We start from the raw sequence: 26,294 nt of genomic DNA on the forward strand, positions 1-26,294 counted from the left end.
TATATTAATTATATCATTAAATACAATAAAATATTAAAAAAAAAGAAAATAAATAATTCTTTACTAAAAAAAATTGTGTATAAAAGAATTTTTTTAAAAAACAAAAATCAATATAAGAACTCTTATATTCACTTTTTCTCGATTTAAGATTATCTATTACGAAATAATACTGCGTGCGAGCTTTAATATACGAAAGTCTCTTGCTTTAGACTCGAATTTGTAAATATATAAATACTTACACAACAGAATGAACGTGAATGGATCGTTGTGCCATATACTAATTGAGGTCTTTTCGCACGGATTATGTATCGTGAACTGATTTTATAATGAAGAAGTGTAGATAAAAACCAGTTTCACACATAATGCCAGACGATACATAGTTTAACGTGTATGCTTAAGAAATGATATAGAAACAAAATACGTATTCATACGAGCTCCATCTCTTCCTCTTTTTAAACAAAATATGGAGATAATTTATTTTTAAACGCATATATACAGGGTACAACTTTATGTACATTTCCTTCATATATGTTTTTCTAAATCATGTTTTCTGTTAAACCGGTTACGATAATAGTTTAAAAGTATTAAATTACGTAATTTTCATTAGATAAACTTCAGTTTTTATTGCGGCACTCAATCTTTCAGTAATAAGTAATAACGCAATGCGTGCGTGATGAATAATATGTATATACATATAATTATATTGAAACAAACACTATATGTAGAAATTAAAAACTTTTTCTGACGAAAATATATTGCACATTGTATACAGGGTGTTCCAACCTTACCGTATCATTCATTTATGGGAGACTCCTAAAGTAATTTGGAGATGACTTTTCCTCAGCGAAAATGTCACCAATTTTTTAATGTCCCCAATTTTTAAAATCGTATGTATCTTTGTAACTTAAAGCCTTCCCATACAGCACAGATTATTGCAATTATATTGCAGCAACGTTGCAATGTTGCAAGTTGCAATGCAACATTATAAAGACATTGCAGAGATATAGGTGCACAAAATTCCAGCACACTTGTAGCAACATGACATTAATATTTCGGAAATATTGCATGTAATCCAAATTCTATAATTTATATATTGTAATATATATAAATTAATTACAACGTATTTTCATTAATGATTTATTTACATTTATATACCTGTATATGCAACATTAGTTTATGGTTGCAATATCAATGCATTATTGCAAATTCATAACATTGCAATATTGTTGTAATATTTTGTTGCAATCTTCCAAAAAGCGGACATTTTAACATTGCTGCAGTTCAACAGCAATGATGTAGCAACATTTTGCAGTGAATTTGCAATATTGCAATATTGCGGTGAAAGATTGTTGTAATGTTTTTGCAATCTATCGGTGCTGTATGGGTTAAATTAAAATTCTATTAAAGTAAACTTTACCTGAAATTAACTAAAAAAATGTATTTGTTTTAAGAATTTATTTTCACAAGGCTTAGTTTACAAAACAGCTTTATTTTCAATCGTTTAAAACTCGAAAATTATTGGTACCTGGAAATTTTCCTGAGGAAAAATTGTCTCTAAATTGTCTCACGAATCTCCTATTAAAAATGAGTAGTACAGTAAGAAAAGCGATCGAGTTACATACTCTATTTTTAGATAAATCATGTGGCTAATTAATAATCCCAGTAAGCAAAAAATCATGGCTACAACGTTATTATTGCTGTCAAGTATGTAGTTTTTAACATTGTATGCAACATCATTATAAACAAACTTTGACATTGATTTAGAGGTTTCAGTAATGTTGAAATTAATGTTTTTAAAATATTTTATTAATATTTTGAGAGCATTATGTTATTAAATAATATTTTTAAAACATTTATAAAATCAGTTAAAATATTTTTTAGAATATTTATTAATAATATTTTTAAGATATTTATACAACATTATATCATAACGTTTGGAAAATTTATATAAAATCAACATTATAAAATGTTGATTAAATATTTCTTGCTTACTGGGATCAAGGTTACATACTATGACATGTTGATTAAGAATGTTGCCTTGAGAAGAGGATGTTATTAGTCATTTTTATTTATATTTCGTATAATATACCTGTTCCATATATACTAGTAGTATATAATTTGTCAGAATTAGATAATAATTTCGACATCCCGTATACGCATAATATGAAATAAATTTCTAGAAGATATTTAACGTGGATGAATATATTAATTATATCCGTCTAGTAAGCAAAAAATCATTGCTACAACGTTATTATTGCTGTCAAGTATGTATTAGTTTTTAACGCATTGTATGCATAACATCATTATAAACAAACTTTGACATTGATTTAGAGGTTTCAGTAATTTTGAAATTAACGTTTTTAAAATATTTTATTAATATTTTGAGAACGCATTATATGTTATTAAATAATATTTTTAAAACATATTTATAAAACATTAGTTAAAATATTTTTTAGAATATTTATTAATAATATTTTAAACATATTTATACAACACATATATATTAAATGTTTGGAAAATTTATATAAAATCAACATTATAAAATGTTGATTAAATATTCTTGCTTACTAGGCGATATCACATTAAATAAATATATATTATATCTTGTAACGATGAGATGCTTATATTGTTTAACAAAATTTTACGAAACTTTTCTAATCAAAAATAAAAATATCATTACATAATAAAAATTTAAATTAAATTATAATGTATATTAAGAGTAAAATAAAAAGCAATTTTTATAAATAATTGAAAGTACTACATATATAGAGTAATTAATATGTGATGATTATTTTTCTCAATTTTTGTATAAGAATTAAACTAATAATTATATATAAATAATAATAATAATAAATAATAATAAATAAGTTTTTCGCGGATTTAAATATAGATCTGCGGTTTTTACTTATAAAATTTTTCTTTTAGATCGCATGAGTCATAGTTATAGATAGTATATTGCATAATAAAGCAATGATGTGAACATATATACGTCTTTGGTATAGAATAAATTAGTGATTTGGTGCGTATGCACTTGAAGATTGAGATTGAAGATTCAAATTTAGCCAATCAGAACATATAGACATTTTAGTTCCTTTTATTCTGATTACTCAAATTCCAATCTTCAATTTTCAGTTGTCTAGATTGATACATGTTTTATTATAGGTTTGTTCTAATTTTTTGTATTTTTCTAACTCTTTTTATATATATTTTTCATTTTTACTACTGTATGTTTATGTATACATTAATATATATACATTTAGTGCAGGAAGCTCATTTATAGAATAAACCTAAAGTTTTATAGTTCTAATTTTCCTATATTCTTCTTCTTTCTGATGTGGTTGCTTGGACTTCCTCGGAATAGTTCCATATACCTTGTTCAAGTATATCCGTCAAATCGTGCTCACAGACCGGAACACAAAGGAACACATTTTTTTAGACGAAACACAAACTTCCCTATATTTATTGATTTTCGTGGACTAAATATAGAATATATAGGGCGGTATTCATAGTCCATTCTTATATTTAAGATCGTCTTATCTTATAAATATAAGAATTAACTGTGAATGCCGGCCATAGTTTGCTCAAAATTTCCGAATCGCTATTGCTATATTATTTGCTAATTTATTATTATCGTTTGCTATTACGTATGCGTGCATGAAAACGCGCACACCGCTGCAATTGTGCTGAGTTGGATGAGTTGCAATACGTTGCGATGTACAAAAAACGTTGTTGTATAAAATATAAATATATATATTATTCAACCCAGCGAGTCGGAACGAGATCGCGTATTTTGACAGTTTAAACAGAATTAATAGCAGTGTCAAGTGATTTTGTTCATTTAATGCGAGTTTAACATGCTATACCTTTGAAGAACAAAGAAAATTATACTTATCTCGAGTTTACGACTACAATTTTGAATAACTGGCATTTTAGATCGAGATTATAGTTTTGTTCGAATGTCAGAGTTAATTCTTAGCAGTGAGTAATTCTATATAATTTTTGTTAGTAGAAATTTTATATCAAGACTATTCAAAGCATGAAAAAATAATTTATTACTTTGTATAAATTGTCCTAAACTCTTCAATTCCATAGGTTAAATGACATATTTGTCATTTAATATACATGACATATGTGTATATTAACGAGTTATAATTTCTTTTAATTTTAATATTTATTAAATAATTGGATAAGAAATAAATGGCACGCATGTATATTATGTATCCTATAATATTCTAGAATCAATAAATAAAATATATAAGGAAGATATACAAAGATATAAATATTTTTTTTCTTTACATGCATGCACAATAAATAATTTATATATATTAGACTGCAAAATGAGTACGCTGAAATCCCTGTCCCAAACTCTGTAAGATTTGTTGAACTTCAGTTTCATTTCGGTGATAAAAGATATAAGCATCAAATTTTGTTGCCATATTACAATTTGTTTCTCTAAAATTAAAATAGATAAAGTGTAATATAATTTTAAATATGAAATTTATTTTGATATTAATTTGATAGAACTCACCCTGCGATAAATGCGAAATAATCTGGAATGTTGGCAGTACATCCACACGACGAGATTTCCATATAACTTTGTTTGCATATCGTCTGAAAAAAGTTGCTTTAGTTTAATATATTATATATTTTGTATATTTAAATTTTATATATATATATATATATATATATATGTATATAAGAAACATAACATATATAACATATATAAAACTTAATTATTACTTTTATTAAATCTAATTATATATTTTACATTTTATTTTAATTAACTTACTCGATTATCTATCTCTTGAGTTACTACAATACCAATTTCTAAACATTCAAATTTTACAGGCACTTGCTTTACTTCTTCCTTTAATAATCGTCGAATAGCTTTTTCAATTTGTTTCACATCACCTTCCGTACCAACATGCACAGAGCCACAATATTTCACTGGAAATCCACTACTTAAGGTTTTATTTTTTAATTTAGAGATCTGATCCTTTTTGGTGATCTCTGCTTGGTCTAATTGTGATATTTGTATTAAAGACTGCATTCTCTCAATACCCGAACTTTTGATAAGATGTACTATTGGTTCATAAAGTTCACGAGATTTTTTGGTACGATGCTAAAAACATACAGTAATTATATCAATACAAAAATTTGTAATTTCTAATTGATGATTATATATACGCACCTTAATGATATGTAAAGTTATTGGTTGTCCACTAGCTTTCCTCATAATTTTACGTAATTTTCCCTTACTGTCACCATTGATGATATTTTCGTTTATCTCATCTAATATGTCTCCGATTTCAATTTTATTCTGTTTTACATGCAACATGTAAATAATTAAATTAAATTGGAATTTTAATTTTATTTTTTTTTTATATTTAAGTGTTTTTTTCTTACATCTTCAGCAGCCACTGATTTTTCATCAACATTGACAATTAATGCCTTCTCCTTGGTGAAACTGTAGCAATAGCAGCAATTAGGATTCATCAATTTTCTTTTAATTAAAATGAACACTTACCACACAGAGATACCTAAACTTTTGCAAGGTACAAGTTCTAAAGCTATGCATGATGGCATTTGCCAGGTGTCATCCAAGAAAGTTGCATTTCTTAAATTCAGCTTAAAATTAAATTTACTGCATTGCAGTAGAACAGACAGTAGTATTTCTCGTAAAATATCATCCCCCACAATGCTCTTCAAACCGTAGAACTCTGTAGCTAAACTTGGTATTCTCGTCTATATGACCAAAATTACAAATTCTTGTAAAAATAATATATGTTTTGTATGTTTGTGCATGTGTATATATATATATATATATATATACATGTTTTGCTTTGTATGTATACATGTGATTGTATTTTGGTAGAATTAGTCTCACCAATATTTCTATCGGCATATGAAGACATTTTCGCACTAGGCATACTCGTATCAGAAAACGAAGTCGTCCAATAGATGTGTGTATTTTCAAATTTTGCTTGACTTGTTCTACTACCAAAAAGAATGTATTGTAGGAGCTAAAAATCATATTAATGAAAATTAAAAAAACATAAATTATAAATCATAGATATTGAAGAAAATGGAAGAATATTTTACCTGTAATTTTTTTCAGCAACATATTCTAACCAGTGCCATGCACAGGGTATTTTTAAGTATCCAACTGTGCTATCAAAACAAGACAGTAAGCCCTTTTGTAAGCAGTCTTCAAAGCATTTACAAAAATGACACAAATTCTCATTCTCATCATTGATCTCTTTGGGATATTCCATCAGCTTTCGAGTCCATCCTGAAAGGACGTGTAAAATATATTAGATTAGTTGACAAGCTATATTGATTACATAATTATGTTTATCAATTTCTAATATAAAGTAAAGTAAAATACAATTAATAGATAGATTAATAAAATTTGCAACAAAATTATATTAAAATATGTATTATCAATGAAAAACAGGCCTACATATTGTTTATTTCTTGAAAGAATATAAAATGGATTGATTATTCTCAAATGATGATAAACATTGACTCGATGCAAATAGAAAAACATATATAGAACTTGTAAGCTTAATATTTTAAATTAATTTTAAAATATAACACACGTATATATATATATATATATATAATATATACTATGTACACAATACACAGATATATAATATTTAAATAAAAATGTGTAATATTCTATACCAAATAATACATAAACATATATATATTAAAAGTACAAAATAATTTATAAAAATGTTATTAATAATTTATAAAAATGATTACAAAAAATGGAAAAATTCATACTATGCATATAGATAACTTTTTTTATATATAACATAAACTGTATAAAAACCGAAAGAAAATGTAGATCTTTTTTGTTGGTGTTCTCGTAACGAGACATCTAACCTGCTAAACAGCTGATGACAAAATTACCTTTCAGCTCTTTGATGAGGGGATCCGAGACCGACATGGCACATTCTTCGCGAATATTGCCTTTAAATCGCCTGCAATGCGTCCATGATATATGCCCTCGCAGAAAATCGATTTATCGCCGTGATTTGACTTGCACATTTAACTCGGCTTCGTCAGCGACAACACCTGCATTCTGCATTGCGCTGCATTGTTCTAGCGACAGCAAGAGATGACGGTAAATAATATTACATATACATATATATGTAGAATAAAATCGTGCACTCTGAATTTCTCTCTCGTGCTCGCTAAAGATCGAACATCGCTTTAATAAAACATCACAGACATCTGTGTAAAACACACATACATGCATACATATATATGTGTGTATGTATGTATATATATATATATATATATATATATATATATATAGCGTAGCGAGTGATGTGATAAAAGCACTAAGTCTCATCTTTTACTTATGTTACCCAATGAAAAATTGTATGAACAGCTGGATGAAAATTAAAATTTCACATCATTAAGAAAAACTACGACAAGCTGCTTATTTTATGTGCAGTTTGATATATAATGAAAGTATAAAATTATATATATTTCAGAGACTAATTCGCGCGCGAGAGTGCACATTTATTATTTTATATTGATATTTTTAGATGTATTTATATATTTAAATATTTTATTTATATATATTTATACACTATTTACATTTTATATATTTTATTATATAATTTACTTTTATTATTTTATATAAATTTTGTAGAGAAAAAAATAAGAGAATTAAATATAAATCATTCGCGCGCGCTAGAGAGTGCACAATTTAAGATGCATTTATATATATTTAAATATTTTTAATTTATATTCATACTATTTAATATTTTATAACTTATTATATATATTTATTAATTACTATTTTATACAATTTTGCTTGCAGAGAAAAAATTAAGCCGGATAATGTTGAATTAAAAGTTCACGCTTGTCGATTCCTGTACAAACAAAATAAGTTACGATAACACGCCCACGTCATTCTCTTATATCCCTTAACTGTACGTAAGAAGATTTATATTAATCAGTATCTTTATGGCCGTCAACCGCGTCGGTTATCATTTCTATCGTCGTCTATAATCTCTCAATTTCCGTCACAGAGTTTCAGTCACGTTTCGAGAGCGAATAAGTCTCGACGAAAATATACTTGACCATGGCAGCATCGGTCCCGGACGTTCCGAGTGTCAAAGCGAAGGCGTTGCAACTCTTCGCCGAGAGATTCAACGAGGAAGCCGCCGTCTGCGTTTACGCACCCGGTCGCGTCAATCTCATCGGCGAGCACACCGATTATAACGAGGGCTTCGTCTTGCCGATGGTAAATCCTCCGTCGAAGATGCACACCTCATCTCTTTTTTTTCCTCCTTTTCTCATCTCTAAATTTATTTCGTGTTCTAAAACGCAAGCGCGATGCGAAACGGAGAGACTTGATTTCGAATAGCTTTATTTTTTTATCCGTTCTCTTCTCTCAAAATGTTTCATTTCAATTTTGCAGAAAAAATGAAATGCGTATGATGCGAATAGGAGGATTTATATCTTTTGATTTGCGAGAATTGTTATTGATTTTATATATTATTAATATATGCGCACGCGAGGGTGATTGATTATTTGAAGGTATTTTGATATCTGGTGCGTACAGATAGTTATAACTTACTTTGATCAGATGTCAGGGTCGCGTGACATCGCTGCTTGCGCTTTTCTCGCGATCTCGTTGCTTATGTAATCAACGAAGATGCAAATGAGGAACGTTTGATAAACGTTCGTTCAGCGCGCCACTTTGATAGAAATTCAAACGTTCTTAATATGCGACGTTTTGGAGAGCAAGCAAACGCTATTATAAAATGACATTGATGTTTTACGATCTCAAATTTCATATCATATTCATATTTGCTGCATTGCAATTTTCCTCAATTAAAAGTAATCTTGAATTTACAATGCAATTTTATCCTAGTATTATAGTGTTTAATAAAAAATATATTGTAACTGTATCTTTGTGCTTGTAAGTAGAATAAGAAACCGCAAAAATTATTTTTTTATTTCATATATACACACATTTGTCGTATTATTTAATAATACTTTTTCAACGATTTATTGTTAATAAAATATTATTTCAATATTATAATTTAATTATCATCAGGCACTACCAATGGTTACGGTGATAGTCGGGAAATCTCACGATGGTCGAAGAACTAAAATTATTTCTTCGAGTGACGTAGTCGACACTACAAACGAGTTCGAATTTGAAGCGGGCAAACGAGCTGATATAAAACCGGGAGAGCCAAAGTGGGCAAACTATATCAAAGGATGCATCGCCAATTTTATTTGTAAGTTTCACAGCTCTGATCGTTGCATAATTAATTCGCATATGTACAAATTACTATATTTTTGCGGCATTAATTCAATTCTTGTACACTTTTTAGACCAGAAAATGTTAAATATTCAATAAAATAGATATCCGAGCGAGAGATTTGGGATGTTCTATATAATGCAACCGCGGTATACATTTTAGGTGACGTTCCTGCGTTTAATGCCGTGATTGTGTCAACTGTTCCTGCAGGAGCCGGTCTCAGCAGTTCAGCGGCTCTAGAAGTAGCGACATATACATTTCTAGAGGCATTGAGTGGGAAGAAACCGGAGAAGCCAGAAGAAAAGGTAATCGCATAAAGAAATAATTGTTTGGTTCCGACAATTTTGCAAATATATATTATAATTTCCAATAATAAACGGCTGCACAAAGTATATAATTAATATATGTATATATAACAAAGCTGTATAGCCGTTTTTTACTGTCATTAAAAAAGATTAATAATTGATTAATTAAATATTGTTCATTGAAATATTTGTATCGACGAATATATTTACAGGCTCTGGCATGTCAAAAAGCGGAGCACAACTTTGCTGGAGTACCTTGCGGTATAATGGATCAATTCATCTCGACAATGGGCAAGGAAGGCTGTGCTCTCCTACTCGACTGTCGAGATCTCACCACTAAACAGATACCTATGGTACATATAGACAATTATGTTTTTCTCATAACAAATTCAAACGCGCCGCACAAGTTGAGCTCCAGCGCCTACTGCGAGCGCCGAGACTGTTGTTACGAAGCTGCTAAAATGTTAGGCAAAAAGAGCCTGAGAGACGCGAATATGAACGATATCCTAGGTAATGAGAGATTATTTCTTCAATTCTTCGACTAATCTTATATTTTATTAGAGTGTTTAGATAATCACTATACATTCACTATTTTAATACAATGGAAGTAATAAATTAACGTACATTTTGTTCTAATAATTTTTATGATATATCAGATTACCTAACATGTTTTTAGCTTTATCACGGAATAACGCGTCCGACTGTGTCGTGAGAAGAGCCCGTCACGTAGTCACGGAAATTCAACGTACCCAAGACGCTGCGGTAGCGCTCGAAAAAGGCGACTTTCAGTTATTCGGCCGATTAATGAACGAGAGTCATGACTCGTTGCGCGACGATTACGAGGTCTCGTCCAAGGAGCTCGATTCGCTCGTCTCGGCGGCTAGAGAAGTGGACGGTGTGCTAGGAAGTCGTTTGACAGGCGCGGGTTTCGGTGGTTGCACTGTCACTTTGTTGAGAAAAAACGCGATTAATAAGGCGATTCAACATATGAAAGCAAAGTTGGTATCTCTTTCATAATCTATTTTATATAAGTTACGACACTCTTCCTTTGTCTCTTGTATTATTTTATAAATATTACTCAAATATTTTAGGTACTCTGGCGTACCTGCATTCTACATAGCGACGCCGACCGGAGGTGCGCGAGAAATCAGCGTCTATTAATTGATGTTAATAATTTCTCAAATATACATATGTACACATATTTTACAATGTCGTATGTTAGCAATTGTGAGATATTTTAAAATATATAGTTGATTAGTTTTCCAAATGTATCGCCTACTCACATTTATTGAATACATATTTACGCGCATGCGCTCGTGTGTATGTGTGAAGCAAAATTTCAATATATTTACAATAACGATTTTTTCACAGTGAATATGTAATGTCATCACAATTCACGTATTTATCAGATGTATTGTGCGATGATATAGAATGGTCCATACATACGAGTACACATATTATTGCAGAATCACTATCTTTCTTATAAAAAAAAAACTTTCTGTCTACAAGAAAAATAGGTAGAAAATATACATTTTTTTTATACGTACAATTTTTTCTTTTTGAGAAAATCTATTTAAAAAGTTAGAAAATTGTAGAATCTTTTGTTCAAATATACATTTGTATAATGTGCATTATGATTTAAGTCACATAAGTAAAATAGAGAAAAAATATTATAATTTCATAATTTGACTTTCTTGAGACTAAAACAACAAAAAAATTATTTTACATTGCTAATCTATCTTTTTTTATTCGTATAAAATATCGTTTCCTCATATAAATTGTGTATTAGTTAATAGAATCTCTCCATCATTAGATCTATACCTTTCTTATCTTCAATTAAATTTAGAGTAACTTCGGGATATATGTATATAATTTAAGCTTCTGCTTTTCGTACTAGTATAAAAATATTGTGTCGCAAATTTGTAACCAACAGGCTAATTTTATATTAACTCTCATAAATATATATATATATTTTTCTTTTTTGTAACGACCATTTTCATTATAATACTGATATTTATTAGATATTTCTTTTGAAAAAAGGAAATATCGTTCGCATTTTTGTCTTTATATATTTACAATTAATATCGATTGAGATTTTCTGTTGAATTATTTGTGTATTCTGCAATAAAAAATATATAATATTTAGAAATAAAAAAAACGAAAGAGAATCTTAAATAACAATCGAGATTTACCTTTAAGGCAGTCGTTGAGTTCGAGTTCGCTAGAACTGCATGTGAGCCCTGAAGGTTTCACACCTTTAAAGATCTCGATAACGCTCGGCTTTAAGTTATGAAAGATTAAGGGCTGACCCCGCTTAGCAAAATCCTCTATTAAAGTTTTAATACCCTGTAAAAGGAAAAGTTGCTATGATGGAGAGATGATACGACACTTGATTATGTAGCGTGTTAAAGTAAGAGTTATAATTAGAGTTTTATTATTTCATTATTCTTCCAAGAGATCTCTATTCGTACCTTTGCAGCGGTGAAATCGGCTGCTTGGATATGCGTGGAATCTATTACAACAGGCATGGCGGTTCCCTCTCGCAATCCTTGTTTACTAATGACAGCTCGCACGTATTCGACACTCGGAAACACCAAACTTCGATCTGGAGTTATGACAAGATATTCACAGCCACTAATACTCTGAAACAAAAGATAATGCACAAATGTATTAAGATATTTCGTTGTATTATGATGAAGTCTCGAGATATTATGTAAAGAAAATTTAGTATAAACATCACATATGTACATGAAATATAATAAATGTATAAAATATAAAATAAGATGTAAAAATATAAAAAAGATCGTACGTATATGATGCAAAATGTTTATTAAAGTTGTATTATGTTTTTAGAATCAACAAATTGATATAATTTTAACATTAAGAAGCACTTTCCGATTTATAAATTTTGTGTTATAAACATTTGTAATGAGAAAATATTTTATATGCCATAACATTTACATGGCGTTATAAACTCACTGTAGCTTTATGAACTCGTAACGTCGGTCTAGCCGAGGCGTAAAGTAGGAACAGGAGATTTATACCGATGCCGATCACTATGCCCAATTCGAGTCGTATAAAGAGGCAACATATAAACGTAGCCACGGCCGGTATGAGATCAATTTCTGAAAATAAAAAATGCAGTTTGTAAAAGAAAAAATATTTTGAAAAATAATTTAAAAAAGAAATTTTGTAACATTACAGTAAAAATAAAAGAGTCAATTGGAAATATTATGGCTTGAGAAAGAAATTAATAAAGAATGCATTTTTCGCTTTGAATTCTTTTTCAAATAGTTCTTTGTAATCGTTTCTTGTGTGTGTATAATTGTATTGTATATATTTATTTTTTTCGCAACTGCTTAAACTCCAGTTGGCTCTATCGTTGCCGTCTGTCGTTGCTTTCGTTTCGTTTGTATCAGTTTTGTAAAAAGGGAAGCGTACTTTTACTTCGCCACATGGGCTTCACCACCTGAAACTCCATCATAAAGACGACCGCAGCGATAATGACGGCTGCTAGGGCGGCTTTTGGAATGTAGTACAGATAAGGTGTGAGGAACTGCAACGATATGAGCACCAATAATCCAGTGTAGACTCCACCGAGAGTAGTCTTTACCCCAGACGAGTGATTGACCGCGCCTCGGCTAAGGCCTCCGCTCACGGGCATCGATGACACAAACGACGATATCACGTTGCACGCGCCTAACGCCAGCATCTCTTGAGTCGCATCTATCGACTTGCCCTCCGCTGTAATATACGTATACATTTACTATTAATTACACTTGAAACATGCATTTGAAATGCACATTTATTTAAAATATGAATTTGTCATTTCAAGTTCAAAAGTTATTCGAAATAAAATGTATAAAAATAATTCTTCAGAAGATGCACTTAGACATATTTTATCTTATATTTTTCATATTTTTTATCATAGCAATAGTTTTATTTCGATTTCGCAAACTTTGTTTAATTATTGTTTAATAAGAAAAGTTTAATTATTTAATACTTTCTTACAGAATACTTTGGCGATGGAAATGGTTTCCAGCAGACTTAACATGGGGACAATCAGACAACCAGTGCCTAGAGAGGAAACCATGTCGATGAAGGTATAGGTTTCATTCCCAACCTGAGCTTCGAAGGGTGGCAAACGAAATTCCGGCAATCCTTGTTTCACGTGACCCGTTAAAATCACGGGCGATTCTCCGTAATGTTTCTCGAGGAGCCAGCACATTACCGCACAGACGATTACTATGATGATGTTTCTGGCTGTGGAGATCAGCCAGAGCATCTTTGTGATGATTTGTTGAAGCTGCGATGGTACTTTGGTGTTTTTTGATATTATCGGCCAGTCCTTCACCTTCTATCAATACACATGAAAAGTATATAACATCACCTTTGAATTTCTTTTGCTATTAGAATATAAAAAGCAATAGAATATAAAAATTAAATTAATATCCAACAAACAATAGAACATATAATCTAAAAAACAAAAATTTGTTTGACGTTTATAAATGAAAAAAAAAAAAAAAAAAAAAAAAAAAAAAAAAATCTATTTAGTAGACTTACATAAATAAGCTATGTAATAAATATGTAATCGAAAGAGAATTACTCGATTATATTATATCTGTGAACTTGGAGTGTTTGAGAACTATATTAAAACAACAAGTGCAATTTAAGTAGTGTTGAGCTCTTACTCGGAGAAGCAGAAGAACGATTATGCAGACAATTCCCAGTGCGGTGTCCCAACGTCTCGTCTCGCCGATGTGTTCGAAGATACTTTGCCAGACTTGCAGGAATTTAGTGCCAGTAACTTTAAGCCCGAGAATATCTTTCACCTGGCTGGTAGCGATGATGATGGATGCCGCTGATGTGAAACCCACGGATACCGGTCCAGATATAAAATCCAGTAAAAATCCTAATTCACACATTGAATCGAAAGTAAGTATAATTTAAGAGAGACACAAAAGACCTATTAAAAAAATAATATATATATATTAAATATAAAAATATATAATATAAAAAAGTATATGTATATTTAAAATGTATATAAAATACAATTGAATATGTTTATATTATATAAAGTCATTGAGGAAATTATTTCCTTTTATTATGCAATTTTCTCTTCACATTTATTTTAATGGCACACGTGCAAAATAAATGTGTTGGCGGCTCTTTCGTTCATTTTCTCATTTCGGTGTGGTTACATTATTACAAATGTGAATATAATGTGAGAGAAGGAAGAAGATTACATATCGTAGGAAAAACATTACTTTATAAACGATCAGCTAATTTAAAATATATAGTACTTTACTGTATATACAGATATATTCAACTGTGTATATTCTTGAATAAAAATGTCTATCTAAAAATTAAATACAAAATACAATATTATTTGTGAATGTCGCTACGTTTTATTAATTAGGATCCAATCGCGAATGGCACGAATTTTGTTTCTTTGCGATGTTACCTAAATGCAAAATGCCCATTAGTAGAGAAACACAGCCCGAAACGAAACACAGTAGTACGGCGAAATCGGGTCCTAGATGGGCCTTTTGTAATGTCTCCCTCGTTAAAATTGCAGCGATCGCGGTTGGTCCTACAGGTACATCCTTCCAAGATCCGAAAATTGTGTACACGAAACAAGCCATGAAGGACGAGTAGAGTCCATACTATATAATAGAACAACGTTATACATTTTTTTCTCTTTATCGTCATCAATTTTATTTGACTGTTGATTCATTGCCATTTCTTGACAACTTTTAAATAAATTAAATAGAATTTTTCAACATATTATTACTATTTATTCTTTTAGACTTAAAAAATCTCTATATAATAAAAAATAAAAATAAAAAAAATACAAACAATAGAAAAAATAAATCAATTATATTGATAAACGTTTCGATGGATATTATTTGGTCTTACCTGTAACGGAAGTCCGGCAACGTTAGCGTACGCTATAGCTTGCGGAATGACGGTGAGGCCTACGGTAATTCCGGCCACTAAATCGCTCACTACGTATTCTTTTCGATAATTTGGTAACCACGCTAGAATCGGTATTTTCTTGAACAGTAGTTTTTTCTTGCAAGACCTCCTCACTCGTTGATGGAGCCACCTTTTTCCGGAGGTACACAGGACATTCTTATTGGAATTTTGCGGTACTGAGAAATATAACAAAAATATATACTAGAAGCTATAAATAATATGTATGTTTATATATTTGAAAAATGTGATATATTATTGCGTAGAACAAAATCGACATTTAAAGATCGAAGTTTAGATACAAAAATTATAAAGAAAAATTATGTGCCGGGTAAAATTTTATTACAAAATGTCATCGCGCTTTAATTTATATGTTATATTCTATATGTCACTGTTACGTTAACATATTAATATCCGATTAATAATAATATATTTTTTTTTATATTTATCAGCGTTGCTTCGTGATATTATTCGTGTTCTCAGTTTTACAATTAACGAAAGAAGGGGAAATACCTAAGTCAAACGCATAAAGATGCCAAGGCAAATGATTATTCGACGTATTCAAAATTATTACTTATTATTCTGCAACATACCGGGTGCCTGTGATTAATTAACATTCATCTTGACAAATATGTTGAGTTTGTTGGGCATAAGTGAAAAGTGCCTTTATAATATTCGCTTTAGAAAGTGTATCACGCGTTCGAGGTAAATAAACTTATTATTATTATAAGCAACTTAAAATCACTTTTATTTCGAATTTTTAAATAAAATTATTAGTACAACTAGTGATAGATAAAAAGGCCAACTTATCGAGCAATTATTAGAGTTGTTCTGTCAAATAAAATTTATTCCATGTATAAACTAAACATAAACCATTATGTGAAAGCTACAAACATTCTATACTCAAACTTAAGCGAAAATTACAATCATTATAAAATAAACGTTTCAACCGCACGCGGTCTTCCTCAGTATTATATTACAGTAATTATTAAAAAATACAAATTCATACAAAAATTCCACATAATATCGAAAATTAATGTTAGTTCTTCAATAAAAGTCGAGAATTTATAAGCAATTAAAGCGTGTTTCAATCCGTCATATCCAACGAATGTTCGCCTTGATATGATCTTTGATTTTAATCAAATCTCGAAAAGTTTCATTGTTATATGCGAGTAATTACAGAACAACTCTAATAATAGCTCGATAAGTTGGCTTTTTTATCTACCACTAGTTGTATTTACAATATACGAGCGAAACTTTGTATTAATTGATTTTTTTAAATTATTAGAATTGAATTCTGGAAGATCACAAATATTCTCATATAAAGAAAGTAGTTCAAATATAAAACGCAGCATACAATATACACATATATATATGTATATAAATAAATTTAAAATATTTTATAAAAATGTTTCCTTTTTGAAAAATTTCACAAGATCACGTAATCAAAATTATAAAAAATTGCAATATTATATATTTGCAGATATTATTAAAAATAATTCAAAATTAGCTCAAAGTTAAAAATAATTGAAAATCAAGCTCAAAGCAAAAATTAAAAAAATAGTATATTCTACGTTAAAAATATTTCTTCTCGACACGATCACATTATTGTAGCGCTAAAACGGAAGTTAGAACAATAAATATAATTAACGCGATTTTAATCAGTATCACGACAACCGTGTATAATTCGCATCGCATCTTCAAAAACGTCACGTGCGAAGTTCAAGGCTTACGTTAATGCCTACTTCCATGTTATCACCAGACACACCTGAGCGAGGTGCCAATTTCCGTGAATTCATGATTTCCGGCGCGAAAAAAAGTTACATCTATGCCTATCTGTCATGCGATCCCCTACACTACAAGTTTACGTAAATACATACATATACGTTCTATCGACACGTATTTTTCATCAACATTATCATAAGTCATAAAGTATCATGCAGAGTATAATAAGGTACTATATATATTTCACTCTCATTGTCAGAGTGTATGATGAAGCTTAATGAACCGCAAATATAATACGATCTGTAAATGTAACAGTGCGTTACGTTGTTACGCTAATTAATTAACAATTAAATTGCAACAATCGTGTCAACGCATGCATGTCGATACGTTAAAATTCGTTATTTTGATCTTGAATTTCATCGCGTCTGCTATTAATTAAAATAATAAAAAAATTGGATATTTTTTTTGTAGTAAATCATTTAAATTCGACTAAAATGTGTTTTGCACGTGATACGAGTGTCATGTTGCATTTCATCGTTTCTCGATTTAATTTATATATGAATATGTCAATGTTGATTGTTTTGCGATACGACTATTATTAATTGTTTGCGAACGATATATTTTAAAAATATAAATATTAATATAAATCGATGCTTTATAAAAAAATAGAGTAGAAGATAATATGAATATTGCGCTCATAAAATATTCTCTGTATTTTATAATGGAATGCTTTTTGCAAAATAATTATTATACTTTGAAATATTCATTTTTTGCTTAATAAATCATCGTACTGACAGCGAAAGTATAAAACCATCGATGCGTAAACAATATATCAAAGCCTTATATAAATATATTCATAGAGATTCTCGTATAAAAAGCAATATTTTTTTGCTATATCTGTCGTATTTAACAATATCATTATTAAGTAAATAAATTTGCTATGAATATTTCAATTATATAAATAAGATAGATTTCTAGATTTTGATGCAAAATTGTCATTGCGGTTGCGTTCGACTGTAATATTGTATTATTATATTATTTATCGTCCAAAAAACTTGTACGTATATTATTTAAAAATATTTCGCGTCGTATTTAATTAAAAAAATTATTAGAAAAAAGCACCTCAATATTATACGCGTACATAAACGTATATGTGCAACGCATAAGCCGATTTTGATAAAGGTAATGTACCTTGAAGCAATTTTTCCAGTTATAAATATATCGTAACGCGCGTTAAAAACAACAATTTAACCGTGAAAGTGAAGGTTGGTGTACCGTACATTTTTTTGCAAACAATTTTTATCGACGTTTCCGCCGCTGTTCTCGGCTGCATGAAACAAGCATCGAATCACACACATCCCGGTTTTATTTTTTCTCCTTTACGAATGATTGCCGATGAATTTTTCGCACGAGTTACGCATACTTGCAATTTCGCACAATTTCTATATGTGAAAAGCATATCGTGATAGAAAATTGCACGGTTACAATCGATATGCCATGCATTTTTTAAAAAGTAAAAGCCTGATTGGAATTCGTTAAATAAAACATCCCTTGCTGCCTTTCAAATGTCACATTTTTCCAATTTTTCCTGAACGCGAAAAATATCGAGAAATACGTAGGTATACGGGGTGTATCTAAAAAGTGCGAACAATTTTAGATGATTCTTTGCCGAAAATTATAGGGGGGTTTCTCATATAAACATATACTCTCATATCCCTCCCTAAGGAGTTACACTTTTTCAAAGAGGAAAATAAAAATTAAGTTTAAAATAAAATTAGAATATTAATAAATATCCTTTTTATTATTAATGGAAAATATCCACCAAAGTTTTATTTTTTCAATTTGTCTGAAATTTGAGAAAATTAATAAAAACTTAGATTTTACCTCCTTTGGAAAAGTTTAACTCTGCAGGGAGGAATATAAGAGTACATGTTTATATAAGAAACCTCCCTTTTAATTTTCGTCAAATAATCATCTCTTAAAATTTTTCGCACTTATTTAGATACACCTTGTATACATAACATTACACATATATTTTTTATAATTTAGCATCTCGCATATTCTTCGTAGAATTTATATATTCTTTCAAAATTGCAGTCAGAAAATTAGAGTTGGTTCCGTTCAGAAAATGTAAAAAATATATAATTTCTCACCTTCGAGATTAACAATTTTGGCATCTTTGGTGATGGCATGTGCACCGCCGGGATTCCCGTTTAGAGCACTCGGTTCGTTATTGTTCGCGCGAAGAATATCGTCGAGCGCGTTGCTGCTGAAGCCGGTCAACGTTACTTCCCTGCGGTTCTCCATATCGTACTCCTCGTTGACGTTGTACTTGGACATGATGACGCTCGATCAAACGTGGAATTCGGAAGAGACGCATAAACCAATGTGAAGCTGGTGTTTGTCTGTTTTTTCAGGTGGACTCCATTCTGTCGAGAGCTCTCGTTCACGCGGCGACTCTATAAATAAGGACAAACGAAGGCGTTATTAATTTAGATTGTTGCTCCTGTATACTTTTTTTATATATTTACATTTTCCGCGTTCGCTGATAATCATTCTTTAATTTCAATTTTGTGGATATTATCTATAGCATATTTTATATTTATGTACATATTAATAGAATTAATGATGCGTGCATCTATGCATAGATTAACGCATTATTAATCCTATTAATATGTATGTATTTTATTTGCGTGAAGTTTAACCGGTATTTATATATTATAATTATCTATGTCTGATTTTGAAATGTACAATTCACGCTTGATGTATTTATATGTATTTGACAACTGTTGAAGATTGTTCAAATATAGGACACCGAAATGTACTTGATAAACATTTATTCAACAAAGATTTGCGCACTATTTACTGTGCTCTTAATTAGTCCATTACCATTTATTTGTGACATAAAGTTCTGTATTATTCGACTGGGTCGCCGTTTGGTGTCACTTTATGGATACCAACATTTACAAAGAGTCTAAATAAGTGCGAAAAATTTTAGGAGATGATTCTTTGTCGAAAATTAAAGGGAGTTACTTATATAAACATATACTCATATTCCTTCCTGAGGAGTTAACTTTCTAAAGAGGGAGGTAAAAATTGAGTTTTTATTTTTTTCTCAAATTTCAGACAAATTAAAAGATGAAACATGAAAGGGAGGAATATTTTCCTCTAATAAAAAGGATATTTATTAATATGTTATTAAAAAATAAAAACTTAAATTCCTCAAGGAGAGAATACTTTCGACAAAGAATCATCTAAAATTGTTCACACTTATTTAGATACATCTGTATATATTTGGTACCATTTTTTCTTTCCTGGAACGATATTCCGATACGAGATAAACTTTAAAAAAATGTTTAAAAACTTAAAATTTTGAAAAAAACAATATAAAATGACTGTCTTGTATTGTGACGGTAGGTAAAATAAAAAATCTAAGCAGCATTTCAACTAGTCACTATGTATGTAATACTGTGTTCCGTTGCTGGAAAACACCCCTTATATACTCTCAGCTACTCTTTCACTCGGGGAATATTCGCTCAAGCAATTTCCATTATCAACTACTATTATATTTGCTTAAACACAGAGGATTTCTTTGCTATACTGTGAAACGCAAAATTTTCCAAGAATCAACAATTTCACATATAAATCATTAAATAATTTTCTTCCCTTCTATTTACATATAATTAAATAGTATTTTGTTTTACATTTATATATGTATATGTTTCGATATATGATCTTGACAATAAATAGCCTATACATACAGCAATCATTTCTTTTTGTAACGTGATTGAATAAAAGTATGCGGTAGATTATTTCTTGTTGAAAATCTCTCTTTCTCTTTAGCGCAAAAGAAAAAAAAACATAGCAATGTAAAACTTTGCACACCGTGTTTTCCTTTCAACGAGATAAATGTGCATCGGTATACGTATTGCGCTTACAATTGCTCGTGCGAACATAGATTTCTCAGATGGTTGGCAAAAACGTGGCAAACGAGTGCGGTATAATTGATGGAATTTATTTGCAATCATCTTTGCAAAAACACTTGTAAAAGAGGGAATTTTATTTTAATGGCGAGTTGAGCAACAAAGTTGAAGAGAGAAAATCGTGAACGCGCAGAACAATCGTTATAAATGTACAAAAGTCTTCCTTAAATAATGATGGGTCTAATTAGAGCATTGAGAGACATAATGAGACGGTAGATGTTAATTCCTCATTTGTGATTCCGAAGGCGAAAAAAAATTACACGTTCGAAGAAAGATTGCATCTTGCCGGATACAAAATTACGAAACGATATTCCGAGATGACATTTGATCGATATGCATTTTCTCAAATGACACGCAGGTGACGCAGGTAAAAGTTGTCACATGTCAAATCGACGCTATTTCACGACTCACCGCGCTTATTCAAGCATCGAGAGCTCGTTACAAGGCGGAAGCGTGACGATACCGGAAACTGCTGTTTGATGATGATACGATGAATAACAAGTCAACGTGAAAAGACGAGCGCATTAAGAAAATTATTCGAATCACGTGTGTATAATCTAATATCGTCCAGCCAAGTTTTACGTACGAGAAAAGCACACATATATAATATTTCTCGGAATATCTCGAATACAATAATACGTATATTTCCGTCTACGGAAATCTACATACGAACTGGAATTGGTCTTGGCAAGATGTTTACGTAATTAATTTCGTATTGAAAAATACTCTGATTAGCCATGCCTTCCTCGTATCGAATAAACGTTGTTCTCATTACTGTCTATCCACCGTATCGGATATATATAATACGATATTATGTAAGATGATATCGAACATATTACGATCGACGTCGTCGTTTCAAAGAAAAAATAAGTTCAATAATTTTTTTTATTTATTTTCAATATATATAATGCATTAAACGAGACGAGAAATCCGAGCTGTGATTATTAGTTCAATTATTAAAATAAGATAGCCTTCGCATACATTCTATATAATGCATTATTTTTTTCTACCAAATATATTTTAAGTGTCGAATTCTGGTTTTTCGTGTCAAGTTCATGTCTCTAAGACGTTACGCTCGTTTATTCCATAATAATAAAAATATCGCAACCGTATACATCGTACGTTCTTTTTTAAGTGACACGTAATACATATATTATATATGTATATAATATCTATAAAATACATGTATTTAATTACATTATCGTATGTGTATTTTACTTATATTTATAATTTATGCACTTTCGCGAAATAATTACAAATAAATAAAAACGATGCAGCATCTTCGATTATATATTAAATTTTTATTTGATGTGAATTGCATCGAATTACGATGACTCGATTTCAGATCATTACAACATTATTCAAGTTTTTCCTTATATCAATTATTTTTATGTTTCCGCTTATCCGTGAATATAAATATACAAACATTATATTTTCTCAAGTGACGTTATTTCAAACATTTTTTTAAGGATAAAGCACATTAATTGCCACAGGCAATATAACACAAGACTATTTTATGGCAGTTTATTTAAAATTATATAAAAAAACAAAAGTTTGGATATTTCTTTTTACTATCTAAAAGAGTGTATATATATATTATATTAAATACAAAATATGATTGAGATTTTGGGATTATTAATGCATTATCGTCCAATAATATGGTAAATAATATCATTATTGAATAAAATATCTTAAACTAATGATTTATCTTATTAATTAAATTATTTTATCTTGCCCTAATTATTTAGATCAAATACAAATATATTTTTGATAGAATAAATTTTTACTTTCTTTTTCTTCTCATGTAACTTGTTGAAATAATAAACATTGTATATACAATCACATATTATGATTCTTAGTATAAGAGCAAAATGTGAAATTATTCGCTTTTTTAAGTATAAATATAGAAGCTTAAATTATATGTTACGGAGATAATTGTTGAAAATGATGTCTCTATATAATTTATTTAATTAACTGAATACTTTTGTGTAATTTTTCGCACACAATTTAAAGCGTTCGTCTAAAAGGATGAAGAATTATTATACATTTGCCTAATAAATGTTGAAACGTGAAAAATACGTGTCATGTGCAGAGAGGGAGAAACGGAAGTTTTTGCCATTAGATTGTTCTTATCGCGCGGATTAATTGCGATTCATCGCTCAAGCATTTTGCACGTGATGAAAGAATGTCGCGGCGAATAGCTGTCTACGTTTTTAAATGGATCGTCAATGAATCACAGCCGCCTCGTATTAACCGAGAGAATGAATAGTTCACCTGGGAATCCTTGAATGTCTTTGTGGCAAGCAGACGATTGTAATTTCCGAGCTTTACCTCGGAATACCGTTTTGTATCCATCCGACATTAAAACATCGCTAGTGTCCAACTGACATTTACAAGACAAGCAATTCTTGAGACAATCGAGTGACATAATTAAACAATTCCTGATAAACAATTTGAAATATTGTTGTATAATTGAGGCTTCACGCGAGAAGTGTCTATTTATATAGCGTATATTATATTGTTGATATCCGGAACGAAAGCCTAATCGCGATTCGATATCGATAACTAATTCGCATCATTAAAGCAATCCTCATGGTCGCCATATGCCATTATTATATATATATATATATATATATATTTAATTCAAGATACAATGTGTCAAAAAAATATTACGAACAAAATTTTAAAAATGACTACAAAATGTCTCGAAAAAATGGATTTTTTTGATTTTCAAAATTTTTTAAAATCAAAATTAAAAAGTCTAAAGCTCCGCTTTTTAAGGTGTTTTGCTATTATCTTATATTTTTTTCTCATTAGAACTTTGACGACATTTTTGTATTTTTCTTAAAATATTTTTGAAGGTGATATATTGAGAAATATGTGGCTAGGATGGAAATTAATATCACATACAATTTTTTCGTAAATGTGATTGCAGCATGAGGAAGTGTATCGGAGGTCTATCAAAGTAGTTTTTACCTCCAATATCGTCAGACACCGTAACTGAAAAAAATATCACTTTGGTCAAGGTTCTCGTTTATAAACGAAGTCGAGATCGACTAATACGAATTTACGACGTTTACAAAACTTATGTAGGGGGACTTTACAAATTTAATTTTACATTCTTTGAAGAGAATATATATGTATACAACGCGCATGAAGAATTAAATATAAATAATGAAACGCAATAGACTATTTCCGCATGTTTCAAGTAATTATTTCAACACTATTTTTAATTTAAAAAAAGTCAAAATTCAAGAATTTAAAAACTTACAAAAACAAAAAAATTAATAAAATTTATTTCATACAATTCTTTATTTGCAAACATTTGATTGAAAAATTTATATAAATGCTAGTTACACAAAACACTCTCGATGCATACTTTTTCTAAAAAAGATCTGCTATTTTGAAAGACCTATATATGATTTGTTTTTGTATGTTTTCGTACGTATCTAATTCGAAAATGCGTATTTATCCTTTTTCTCACGATAAATTCACACAATTTGCCTGTTTCATTTCACAACCGCCACAAAGTAAAGTAAGTCTATATGCGAAAGTTTATTAGAAGGCCTATAATCCTACATAAAGGCGGATGATGCTTTCTCTGTTGCGATTTCAGCATTCAACGTGGCTGATCGGTTTTCTTCTGTATAAATGTCCATATAATGACATATGTATGCAAATCATTTCTTTCGCTCTTCTCGCGAACAAGTGTACCGCAAAGTGTGTCGTCCAAATTCGTGATGGCACTTCATTATACATATATGCCAATTTTATTCGCAACATTCTTATAATATATGTGGAAAAGTTGTTCATAAATATCATTTAAATATCCTCGACTGCGCGTTTGCTTTTTCATCATTACTCGGCTATTAGATTTAAAATTATCCTTCTTTTTTATTATTTGTCATAATAAAATTTAAATTAAAAATTTAAATATTACTTTTTCCGTTAGAGAATCAACATCTTTCTTCTCTGATGTCGTTTTGGATATTATACATATATTAAAATTATTTGAACTCGAAATCATTTAGTTCGGATATTTCAAGAATATTGTTTTGATAGATCTTGCATAATTTAAAAATAATTATGCAAATATTATATGTATTCTTTAACAGAGAATGTATATTAAAATTTTAAATTTGAATTTTATTATGACAAATTTAATTTAAAAATAAAAATGTAAATAAATAAATAATATAGATAAAATAATACTCGAGTAATGATGAAAAAGCAAACGCAGTCGAGAATATTGAAATATATTTACAGAAGTGGAAATTGATTATAATAAATATCATTGAGTACTCACCCTTGATTGTTTTGGTGATATTGTTAGGCGTGACTAGAGTGAATTGTACGTATTTCCGAGTTCATTTCGACGTACACACGAAGCGTCCTCGAGGCGCGCGTTCTCCTGTTCTTCTTTGGCGAGCGGATTAATCAGCTGCTTACTACCGAAACGCTCGCGCGCGACTGTCGTGCAAATATACCGAAAAAGCGGAGGATGCGACGCGTGTGTTTACGGGTGGTTGTTTGCGTCCGCGCGCGAGTCTCTCGCTCTCGGCTCGGTTCGCTCGCTCGTGTCGCGCGATCTGACAGAAGTCGCGAATTTGCTTTCTCGGTGTCGGGTCGGGCGCATGTCGCGTGCCCCGCCATCGTGTTTTCCCTCGCGATGCGATGCCGTCAGGATCGCGAAATATCGTTTTAATTCTTCCCCGGCTTGGATCATAATATTGATGAGAACGGTTGGTGGATTTTCCAAGCTTCTCTTATGTATATGTATGTATATTTATGTTCTATACCCCGGGTATAGAACATAAAACTCATAATGACATATAGCATGATGACGTCACTTAAAATTCATTTTGGAAAACAAATTTTATGTATTACAATTATTTATTTATTCTATTGTTCATAAATATTCTATCAATGTTCGAGCAATATAAGTTTTTTTGAAAACTATATAAGGCGATTATTTTATATTAGAGTGCTTTAAATCTGATTCCTTCT

At 30.1% G+C, this 26,294-nt stretch overlaps 3 protein-coding genes across 6 annotated transcripts; 1 reads left to right on the forward strand and 2 right to left on the reverse strand.

Annotated features, from left to right (window-relative positions):
* The first annotated feature begins 3,490 nt into the window (after window positions 1–3,490).
* Window positions 3,491–10,870, forward strand: LOC114941815 (galactokinase). 3 transcript variants are annotated; one of them, XM_029316960.2, is made up of 9 exons: window positions 3,491–3,978; window positions 6,929–7,135; window positions 7,844–7,955; window positions 8,055–8,269; window positions 9,089–9,275; window positions 9,461–9,603; window positions 9,816–10,113; window positions 10,280–10,601; window positions 10,695–10,870. In XM_029316960.2, the coding sequence occupies exons 4-9, from the start codon at window positions 8,108–8,110 to the stop codon at window positions 10,762–10,764; spliced, it is 1,182 nt and encodes a 393-aa protein (XP_029172793.1). In that variant the 5' UTR covers window positions 3,491–3,978; window positions 6,929–7,135; window positions 7,844–7,955; window positions 8,055–8,107; the 3' UTR covers window positions 10,765–10,870. The 3 variants fall into 3 exon arrangements, with proteins under 3 accessions (XP_029172793.1, XP_029172794.1, XP_029172795.1); XM_029316961.2 differs by lacking the exon at window positions 3,491–3,978 and having other exon boundaries at window positions 6,859–7,135; XM_029316962.2 differs by lacking the exons at window positions 3,491–3,978; window positions 6,929–7,135; window positions 7,844–7,955 and having other exon boundaries at window positions 7,980–8,269.
* LOC114941817 (uncharacterized) lies at window positions 4,210–8,687 on the reverse strand. 2 transcript variants are annotated; one of them, XM_085484596.1, is made up of 10 exons: window positions 8,606–8,687; window positions 6,922–7,113; window positions 6,103–6,292; window positions 5,888–6,023; window positions 5,528–5,745; window positions 5,407–5,467; window positions 5,192–5,320; window positions 4,790–5,122; window positions 4,529–4,611; window positions 4,210–4,452 (listed from the first exon to the last, which is right to left on the reverse strand). In XM_085484596.1, the coding sequence occupies exons 2-10, from the start codon at window positions 6,956–6,958 to the stop codon at window positions 4,326–4,328; spliced, it is 1,314 nt and encodes a 437-aa protein (XP_085340722.1). In that variant the 5' UTR covers window positions 6,959–7,113; window positions 8,606–8,687; the 3' UTR covers window positions 4,210–4,325. The 2 variants fall into 2 exon arrangements, with proteins under 2 accessions (XP_085340722.1, XP_085340723.1); XM_085484597.1 differs by lacking the exon at window positions 8,606–8,687 and adding an exon at window positions 8,102–8,576.
* Window positions 9,461–25,901, reverse strand: LOC114941814 (sodium-independent sulfate anion transporter). Its single transcript, XM_029316959.2, has 11 exons — window positions 25,594–25,901; window positions 19,458–19,763; window positions 15,523–15,758; window positions 15,068–15,269; window positions 14,295–14,515; window positions 13,615–13,960; window positions 13,045–13,347; window positions 12,583–12,728; window positions 12,075–12,245; window positions 11,796–11,949; window positions 9,461–11,722 (listed from the first exon to the last, which is right to left on the reverse strand). The coding sequence occupies exons 2-11, from the start codon at window positions 19,642–19,644 to the stop codon at window positions 11,682–11,684; spliced, it is 2,007 nt and encodes a 668-aa protein (XP_029172792.1). The 5' UTR covers window positions 19,645–19,763; window positions 25,594–25,901; the 3' UTR covers window positions 9,461–11,681.
* Window positions 25,902–26,294: the final 393 nt, after the last annotated feature.

Source organism: Nylanderia fulva, unplaced genomic scaffold (assembly GCF_048542155.1).
Source record: "Nylanderia fulva isolate GAGA-0341 unplaced genomic scaffold, ASM4854215v1 Scaffold3, whole genome shotgun sequence".
In the NCBI taxonomy this organism is placed as follows: domain Eukaryota; kingdom Metazoa; phylum Arthropoda; class Insecta; order Hymenoptera; family Formicidae; genus Nylanderia; species Nylanderia fulva.